Source organism: Asparagus officinalis, chromosome 7 (assembly GCF_001876935.1).
Source record: "Asparagus officinalis chromosome 7, Aspof.V1, whole genome shotgun sequence".
In the NCBI taxonomy this organism is placed as follows: Eukaryota; Viridiplantae; Streptophyta; class Magnoliopsida; order Asparagales; family Asparagaceae; genus Asparagus; species Asparagus officinalis.
In genome coordinates, this window is record NC_033800.1 from 8978483 (window position 1) to 8988900 (window position 10418).

General features: G+C 36.4%; 2 protein-coding genes across 3 annotated transcripts; one reads left to right on the forward strand and one right to left on the reverse strand.

The window, feature by feature from the left end:
* On the forward strand, nt 8–4128 carry LOC109850155 (probable RNA-binding protein ARP1). Of its 2 annotated transcripts, none has more exons than XM_020420092.1 (6): nt 8–238; nt 536–698; nt 781–916; nt 2193–2232; nt 3137–3357; nt 3817–4128. In XM_020420092.1, the coding sequence occupies exons 1-6, from the start codon at nt 71–73 to the stop codon at nt 3875–3877; spliced, it is 789 nt and encodes a 262-aa protein (XP_020275681.1). In that variant the 5' UTR covers nt 8–70; the 3' UTR covers nt 3878–4128. The 2 variants fall into 2 exon arrangements, with proteins under 2 accessions (XP_020275681.1, XP_020275682.1); XM_020420093.1 differs by having other exon boundaries at nt 3829–4128.
* On the reverse strand, nt 6367–9351 carry LOC109849396 (40S ribosomal protein S23). Its single transcript, XM_020419220.1, has 4 exons — nt 9204–9351; nt 6979–7134; nt 6771–6897; nt 6367–6683 (listed from the first exon to the last, which is right to left on the reverse strand). Exons 1-4 carry the CDS (start codon nt 9206–9208, stop codon nt 6543–6545), a joined length of 429 nt encoding a protein of 142 aa, XP_020274809.1. The 5' UTR covers nt 9209–9351; the 3' UTR covers nt 6367–6542.

Here is a 10418-nt window from a genome sequence, read left to right on the forward strand (position 1 = left end):
CCAACCTCAAAGGCTCCTCTCTCTCTCTCTCCCCTCTCTCATCATCCTGTTCGAAAATATTTGGGTTGAAATGGGCCAACAATTTGGTGATACCTCGCTCACCAAGGTTTTTGTTGGGGGTTTGGCCTGGGAAACTCAGGGGGGTGCCCTCAGGGAGCATTTTGAGAAGTATGGAGACATTCTTGAGGCCGTGATCATCTCCGACAAGGTCACCGGTCGATCCAAAGGCTACGGATTTGTAAGTATAATTTTGAAAAGACAATTTATATATGATTGATCGAAGTTAGTTAACAACATTAACTATGTTAAAGATAGTCAATATCCTTAAATAAACCACCCGAAATAATTTTGACATGGTAGAGTACCGTTTTTGTGATTTTCATGAATATCTTTCAATTACTACGAAGGAGACCTTAATGGTACGATAAGTTTACGTATAATGTATTTTAACTATATATATCAAGTTTTTTTTTAAATCGAAGCTTTTATATCGATCGATCATGCAGTTAGTTATGTATATGTAACATTTATACAGGTGACGTTTAAAGAAGCAGAAGAAGCAAGGAGAGCTTGTGAGGACCCGACTCCAATGATCAACGGTCGCCGTGCAAACTGTAATTTGGCCTCTCTCGGAGCTCGCCGGACAAAAACATCGCCGCCGGCAACTCCGGTGGTGGTCCCGGCCCACCAGCCAGCAGGTTGCTAGTTTTGCATTTTGCACCTCTGATTTAAATTTGTATTTACTGCCAACCATTAACGTTTTTTAATTATAATTGTTAGGCCGGAGGACGGTGTCGAATGCACCGCCGCCACAATGGTACTATGCTCCGGCTGCCGGAACGCCGCAGCCACCGCCGTCCGCTGTTCATCATTATCCTGCTGTGCTCCCTTACTATGCTGCTGGTGCTGCTTATGGGTACGTAGTTAACAATTCTCTTGTTAATTCTAGGAAAATGATTAGTGGTCCCTATATAAAATATAGGGAAGAAAGTAGAAATAGAATGTAACATGTATTCTTGAATATAAATATTATCAGAACATTGTGCAGGCGAATAATTAATATGTTCTAAGCTATGAGAAAGACAGTTAAAATCTCCAAAAATATACGTTGGATATGTTTTGACAATTTTTTTTATTATGTGCCCTAGTATTGATTTGGATGTTTCGACAAAATTTATACTGTGCATTCTAGAATCAATTTTTAGATTAATCGTAAACAATAAGTAATATCAGTAAGTGAAAATGGTTAAAATGTTTATACAAACAAAATATTGTATCTTGTAAGGGGCTGTTTGGTTGTATGTTTTTACCATGTAAAAGGATGGAAAGTATAAAAAAGTGGGTCCCAATGTCAGCTTTCATCACTTTCAATTGTTTGTTTGTAGTTGTGAAAATAGTGTAAAGTGATTTCATATGCTGATGTGGCTTGTAAAGTGATTTCATAAAAAAAGACATGATTTTAGAAGAAAGCTAACATTGAAGTCAGGAAAAAATAATAAAAAAAAATTCTAACCAATATGATCATTTGAGTAGGGATCACTTTTTACACTTTCCAAACAAACAATTAAAGTTACATTTGCAAACCAAACAAGCAATTTATGATTCCAATGGAATCAAAAACAAACAAAGAAAAGTATAAAAGTAAAATTGATGAGGTGGACAACAACTTTCCAAATTGTGTCATAAATACACAACTTTACCAATAACAACCAAACAGCCCCTAAACGATGCACAGTGAAATACTAACTTCTTTCAAGGAACCAAATACAAGATTTAAAGTGGGTATTTTCGCAAAGTGATCTCCGGATTGGAAAAAAAAAACTGAAATTCTTACTGAGATCTTTATTTATTTGTTGTTGGAGTCAAGTCAAAGATAGTTAAGCAATCTGCACTGCTGGCGCCCGCAAAGAACTTGCAAATTATTGTGGGCCCCACGGCTGCACTCGCGACACTAGGCATATGTCCGCTGACAGGCCCATGTGAGAGTAAATATTTAAGGCCCAAAAGTTGGATGACAGCCTGTTTCTGTTTTGGGTTGCTGCGTGTGCTCACATGGGCGTGGGCTGAGGGGCACGTCCGATGTGTAGTTGCTTTGTACAATAAGAAAATTCAGTGACGAATAAATTAAAATATTAGGCTTTTTAAATAAAGATCTAAGCAGTTAATATTTTTCTTATTGTTTATTCTTGCAGGTACCCTCCTTCCTACATGACGGATTTGGGCTACAATCCTGTAAGTTACAATTAGCCGTGGTCCAACTTTTTTTTATCCACAGCAATAAGAATATGAGATCTAATGTCTGCACTTATTATGATCATATAATAACTAAGAGCTTTGCTACAGGGACCCAAAATATGGGACCAATAGAGGGGACAAGTGAGGTGTTCCCCTCCTATTGGATAATAAGTTGGCCATCATTAATGATGACCAACTCATTATCCAATAGGAGGGGGACACTTCACTTGTCCCCTCTATTGGTCCCATATTTTGGGTCCTCGAGGAATTTTTCAATAACTAAAGTTGCATACTGTTAAGCGAAACTCACATGGTTGTCAAACAAAGAAACCATGCACAACTCAAATAAATAAAATATGTTCTGATATTATAGTAAACAAGAATGATACCCTTTTGGCCTTTTATATGTACATCGAAGACTACATGTAAAAGAGTGGCGCTACAGGCACACCTTCTGCCACACCTCTGGCCACACCCCCTCCCTCGCTACAGTGCAGGGGGTCCCACTTGGGATTTTTTTTAAAAATCTCAAGTAGGACTTCCTGCACGGTAACGAGAGAGGGGGTGTGGCCGGAGTTGTGACAGAGGTTGTGCCTGTATCATTTTCCCATGTAAATAGAACAAATGTGAAATATACATTATAGAACAGTTGTAATAAGCCTGTACAGGGCAACTGTGTCTTTAACAAGTTTTCCTACAAAATGAATGGTTATTAGGAAAGAAACGAAAAAGAAATGCTTTCGACATGGTAAGTTCAAATAATCATGAAGCGCGCAATATTTCATGTACAACTCATTTGTCTTAAAACACCATGATTGTCATCCATAATAATAGACAATCACAATAGTAGTTCACAAATTTTATTAACATCTATCATAACATTTTCTTTGTGACAAATCAGAAGCTGAGTCCCACAGCAACAGCAGGATCCTACGTTCAGGGTCAATACTATCCAGCAGCAGCACAAGGAGGAATGGTTGCTCCAAGTGCAATGATGCCATATTACCCTATGTATCCCTATCATCACCACTCGCAAGCCATGGCCGGAGTTCACGGCCATTTCTTCCCTCCGACGACCTCTGGTACCATCGCCACCATCACCCGCCATGCCTTCGACCACAGGTAATTCACACGCACTTTTAAGTTTTTTCAGAAGATAAATGCTGTCGGAGCACTTTACGGCATTCTCAAATTTGAAGAATACAAATCTTATCAGAAACACTCAGCATGCGAATAGGTTTTCCAGTTAAAAACTCCAAACTACGCTCATATTTTTCCTCTGATGTCTCCGCGAGAAAACATATGTGGATGGTAGAGTGGAAATCTGATCAGAACGCTCTGCATACGAGCAGAATGTTTTGAACCATATATGAGGGGAGTCATCTAGCAGTTCGAAGATTTCAACTGTCCCCTCTATATTTCAGAAACATCCTGCTCGCATTGCGTGCATGGGTTTTTAATAAAGATTTGTATTCGAATTTACGCCATTCAAATGGATGTGACACCAAGACACATCTCAGTGATAGATATGTGTTATTTCTTGTGTTCATTTGTATTGATCTCTTTCCATTGATGTTTCAGTCTGTGTGGCAGTGGAACAGGTTACAGGATGCAGCTAAAGTTTTCAAGGGGGAAAGTGTGAAATTGGAAAGATCTTGTAACAGAAGGGAAGAAAAAAAAAAGAACTTGAGTATCTGATGAAAGATTATTCTTTTTAAATGTTGGTTTTTCATTAAGATCTATTGGATTCATTTATTTCCCTCTAACCTGCATCATCTTGATGCTGATTTGTAACAAAGGGTACTTCTAGTTTGCCAAATTATTGTGGTAAACTTTTAATGGCTGTAGCTGAACTGTATTGATTGAATGGAATTTGAGGGTACCTTCGAATAACTATAATCGCGAATCTAATTCTTCCCTTTTTTTTAACTTACTGCTTGAAATTTTTCCACCAACTAAACTAAATAAAGGTTTTGAGAAGTTTCACCAAAAAAGCTTAAACAATGAGGTGACTCAAACTCAGTCCCCAAGAACAGAGCATCATGATGCTCAGAGAGAAATTCATCCAGAAATAGGAATAAAATTGCAGCCAGCATATTGAATGGAACGGATTGGAAGTGTTTTTTTTTGGAAATTTATCAAATAAAATTATAGCATGTAAAATAAATCCGAAATAAAATAATAAGAAAGCCTGACCTGATAGGGAGCTGTCGTGTAAACACTGCCCTAGAAGATTGAGGACCCGCCTATCGTCCTGACGCAATGATCCTCTCTCCCCTAGCGGTAAAAACCCCCGGAAGCGGCCGACCTCTGTACTCGAGCGAAAGAACAGAGCTTCAGCTTAGACGAAGAACGGTTGCCCGAAAATAACACCAACATATGAACGAAAATAATATGTAGAGGAGAGAAGAGGAAGAAGAGAGAATTGTTTCTGTGTATATTTCGAATGTGAATAAGGGATGTATATATAGGGTTGAGACAGCCATTACAATTCCTACAATTAATACGGTAATGTTCGTCATAAATTTTCGTAATGTTCCTCGTAGTGTATAGTCATTACGCACATTTTAATTTTATTCATAACACTATTCCATGTGGGACTATTCATGAAGGCAAAATTGCCTTTTCTCCAACAAAACATCCAACATTTTTTAGGAATTTGATAACAATTTTGAGCAGTAGAAACTTATTCTTTTCTATTAGCAAGATAATTCTGAAAGGCATACAGAAAGACAAGAATGCTAGTGACTGTACGAAAACATGCACGAACTTACAATATCAGATTGTAGCGTACACAAAACCTAACAGAAATTTAACTTGTTTCTCCAAATAGGGAAATTTAGTTTCCTCTCAAAAACAAAATGTAGCATACAAAACCTAACATGAACATGCACAGAATGGCGAGAATACTTCCGAGTAGTGAACAAAAATTTATGACATAAGAGCGTAGCATACAAAACATAACACGAACTTATCCTCTTCCTCCAAAAAAGAAACTTAACTTCAAACATAACATGAACTTATCCTCTTCCTCCAAAAAAGAAACTTAACTTCAAACATAACATGAACTTATCCTCTTCCTCCAAAAAAGAAACTTAACTTCAAACATAGCATGAACTTATCCTCTTCACCCCGTTTGGACAGTTTTCTATAGATGAAGAGTTCCCCATATTCTACCTTAGCTTACCCTCATCAACGCAAAAATAGTTCGCCCCCAAATTGGGGTGTAATGAACTCCCTTAACTTTCATTCTCTTATCTTCTCTAATTTCCCTTAACTTCACTTACCCCATTGAATTCCAAACACGCCCATGCATTCTCTTATCTTCTCTAATTTCCCTTAACTTCACTTACCCCATTGAATTCCAAACACGCCCATGAGGCCGAGGATCGATCCATGTATATGGCAATGTGTAATCCAAATATCTAATTATTAAATATTGTAACACTCTGCTATTCACCTAGGTCTGGACTGCGAAGGGAGGGATTGCGGAGGGAGGGGCGACTATAAGCTCCAAGATTTACTTGGTTGGTACTAACCTAAGGGCTTGTTTGGATTGAGGGGAATGAGGGTGAAGGGAAGTTAGGGGAACCATTCACCTCCATTCACCTTGTTTGGGAACACTTAGGAGGTGAAGTTAATTCACCCTAGTTCCCCTTGGTTCACCCCCTAATAGTATAAAATTTTTTACCCCCAAATTGGAGTGTAACCAAGGGGAAGGGAACTCCCTTCCCTTCCCTTCTCTCAGTTTCCCTTAACTTCCCTTCACCTCTTACAAATCCAAACATGCCCTAAGGTTCCTCACAACAATAAATAAATAAATGATGACCTTTAGCTTCTTTCCCATACTAGAGGCAGTATAATTCATTCACATCTGAAAAAGATGGCATAGAAATCAGAATAAAAGATCCAGACTATATTTATTAGCCAGCTTCACACGACACTCAGAACAGAGAATCAACAACACCGACTATTGTAGACCCTCTCTAGATATCTTTCAGTAAACAAAATTAACAGCTATTGCATTTATCACCCTTTTCTGAATCACTATGGTAGAAACAATCATATATAGTCATAAAAGGCATATATCAAGAATTTACGAAAACTGAGGATGCTATTGACAGAAAAGGCGACAAAATGGACACTAGCACGATAAAGATTGTTGCCATCTCTCTTCAATCAAGATTAAACATCATTTCAATATGTTCAGAGGTTCTGAGGAAAAAGAAAGTGCTACAACAAAATCAAACGCTAAACTCAACAAAGCATATACTCATGCAAAGTCCAGAGATCGGGACAAAAACTCTCTAAGATCTAGGCTTCTCCTTCTTCTCCTTGAAGAGTGCCAAAAGGGACACACCTGATACCTTCACAACCTTGAACCTGACTCCAGGAATATCACCAACGGCATGCCCCTTACGACCGAATCCAGCAATCAACACTTCATCCTGCAATTACACAAAAATTAGGGAATTAGAAAATAAATGCAATCAGGCTTTTTAATAAATTGGAGAATAGAGACGTCAAAAGCATACGTTTTCCTCGATGTAGTTTAAGCAACCATCATTTGGCACAAAGGCGGCAATCTTCTTCCCGTTCTTGATCAACTGAACTCTAGCACACTTACGGATGGCAGAGTTCGGCTGCTTTGCCTCAATACCTCTGTAATTTTTTTTTCCATAAATTCATGAATCGGTAAAATTTTAGTCACAAAAAGTTTCATAAAGTATAAATTTTGCTTACATCTTTTCCAAGACAATGCCCTTGGCATGAGAAGAGCCAGCAAATGGCTTCTTCCACTCGTTACCAAGGTGACTCTTCTTATATGCCTTGTCAGCCCACCTCTGGTTCCTTCGGTGGGTCTTCAGCTTGCGCCCAGCTCCCATACCACGAGTTTTCCTGTTAACAAAATTGAATTGTTAAGCATCGGGAAAAAAACATTACCATTATATAAAAAAAATTAGGGGCAAGTTGCAACAAATGTATCAATTTAATAAACATAGAAATTATTTGAAAGATTAACGCCAACAACAACCATCCAGAACATTCTGGCCAGAACTTTCTTTAAACAAAAACCATTCAGAACTAAAATTGGAAAACAAAAACATATATAATCCATTTTATCTAAACTCACTGTCTGGTATAATTGCAAGAAAAATTAATGCAGAAAATGCAACAATCTAATAATGTGTATTTTATATTAAAAAAAGAAGTCAAATGAACGGTTATCGATTTTGCTCATACATGTAAAACTATGTCCATAACACTTGATTATGCTCATACATGTGAAGAATAAAGACTGAAAAAAACATTAGACAATCAAAATTTGAATTTTTAAAAGCATTTCTTAGATACATCATAAGTTATTACATATTAAACCACGGATAATAAGAACCCTTGTCATCCTCGTGTTAGTGAAAACAATAAAATAGAAGTCCAATCATTGAGCTCTTATCAATTTTAGGTAACCTGTGTCAAAGAAAACAACTAATCGAAACATAGTCAGAACTGAACAGAAAACCTAAACAAAAACCAACTATAAAAGACTTGGTAATGCACAATTTGAATGGGTGGTTTGCTGTTTCAGATAGCAATGCAGGTTCTTTGACTATATACCGATTACCAATTATACATTGCTACTACTATTAATAAAAACATAGAAGTGCTTTCTTCTTGTCTTTGATAACCATTACCACAATCTAACCTTCATAACAAGCCATTCTTTTAATATTTTTTTATTTTACTCAACAAATCAATCCCCTCAAAGTACACCAAGCAAATATTTCTTCAGCCTCACAAAACATTGTCTTGAATTTTTAGCTAGCAAGAGGCCTTGAAGATTTGCGGTACAAGACATATTTTAATCTATCGAAAGGCATGCTACCTCTCCATAGACATGTACAGACAAGGCACTCAAATGATCAGTGCATCTTGAAAAGGTTAAGAGTTTCGTAGATATAGCGACCATGCCACACATTCCCTTAGCACATTAATTCGCCAAAGAAAAAAGTTCTAATATATGAGTTCCTTAGTGCTACTTCAGCTTACGGCAATGTGAGTGCTGATGTGCAAGTTCTAAATAAGCACTAGGCCGTAATCCCGAAAAGGGAGAACACAATTATAGAGCAAGACTCCTATCAACTTAAGTTGATGTCCACCAAAGTTCCTAGCCACACATTTATTAATATACAAGACTCCTATCAACTTAAGTTGATGTCCACCAAAGTTCCTAGCCACACATTTATTAATATAAAACATCTTTTTATATAATACAAGTCCACCAAAGTTCCTAGCCACACATTTATTAATATAAAACATCTTTTTATATAATACAAGGATCCCTAGGCAATATGAGTAGTTAAAAACTTTGGTGGACACACTATTCTCTATCCACTTAAGTTGACACAAGTTTTCACCCACAATTATATTCAAATTATGACGTTCAAAATGGAACTTTTTAAACAATAGAGGGGGATATCAATACAGCTAAGAAGTGAGAGAAGCTTATATAACTAACAAACATATGTCAGTATATCTAACAGATTAAACATTATATTTCCCACAATTTAAGCAATGTGCAATAGATTGATCATGGCAAATCGCTAGCTTCTACAATAAAATTGGTACTTGAAAAACTCTGGAAACATCAAGAACAATAAGCAATATCAAACTTCACATGTTGGGCATCTCAATTTTTCCAAATAAAAAATAAAAAAAAATTAAATCTGAGAAAATAACGAATGTGAGCCGCCAAGTCCCATGACCCAGCAACAACAAATAATAAAGGACAATGAAAGACAAGGCGGCGCATAATTTCGTATAGCTTGTGATAATGTTAGGTGCTGAAAACTCAAAATATCCTTCAGCACCGGACCGTCATCAAGCACGCATGAATTCGGAACTAAAGATAAGAGTTGAATCTTAGAAAAAGAGAAAGAGGAGATCTTTTTTTTTTCATTCTTTATTACCCCATTTTTGAATGAAGAGAGATGGAACTCCTGAGATCTACGAGGATCAGTTCCAAGCGCCGCCCGCTCGCTAGGGTTTCAAGAAGCTCAGAAGAGAACGGTATGAGATTCGAGAGGATTATATAAAGGAGGCCGAAACAAGGGTTGTAGGGCATTCGGGTAAATGGGCCGTCCCTGAGTCTGTATGGAGCGAGCTGGGCCTATGTCATAAGGCTACATTGAAGGGCTTTTATTGGTTTTGCTGGGCGCACGTGATGCGTGCTCGTAAAATTGTGCATATAAAAAGGGATTTTAATTTTAGGACAAATTTTTAAAAGCACCCATTTTTAATAATTAAATATCAAAAACGACTATAGAATTTTTTTTAGCAAAACCGACCATTTTCTGTTATTTTCCTCACAATAACAGAAATGAAGTGTACGAGACTAGTAGTCCCCAAATCACAATAACAGCAAAAACGATCATTTTCTGAAGAAAATTGTTGGTTTTGCTAATTTTTTCCCAAATGGCCGTTTTTGATATTTAAATATTAAAAACGGGTGCTTTCAAAAAATTATCCTTAATTTTAACATCTTAAAAATGAATACTGATGTTAAGAAAATTTAAAAATAACAAAGTGATATAAAGCAATTTATTGCTAGAAAATGTGGGGAGTGGGACGAGTTATCGAGTAGTGGATGATATTTAGCGTAATTTTAAATATTTTCAATTTGGTTCTTCTAATTAGTTTCAATGTACAGTAGATTACATTTGTTAATTTCCTTAAAATTTTGAAGGGAGAGAACCAAAAGCGTAACTTTTTTTAAATAATTTTAATTTTGTTCTTCTAATTAGTTTCAAGATACAATATAGTACATATGTTAATTTCCTTAAAATTTTGAAGGGTAGAACAAAAAATGTAACATTTTTAAGAAAGTGTAACTTTTCTTAAATAATAATAACAGACATTGTATAAGCTTTCAGATGTGCAGCATAATATCTTTCTTACTGTGATATATAGCAATTTTGATAATAAATACATTGAGTAAAGTTATGAGGCTTTGTTAAGATTAAAAGGGAGTCAATAAGGTTCACATAGATTTCTCACACTTATCTATTTATATATATTTATATTTACCCTTTAAAAGAGGGAGTTCTTAAAAAACTTTCCTAATCCCAAAATACCCTTCAATTATTGTGAATATAACAAAGTTATCCTCATCTTTCATTTCAAGC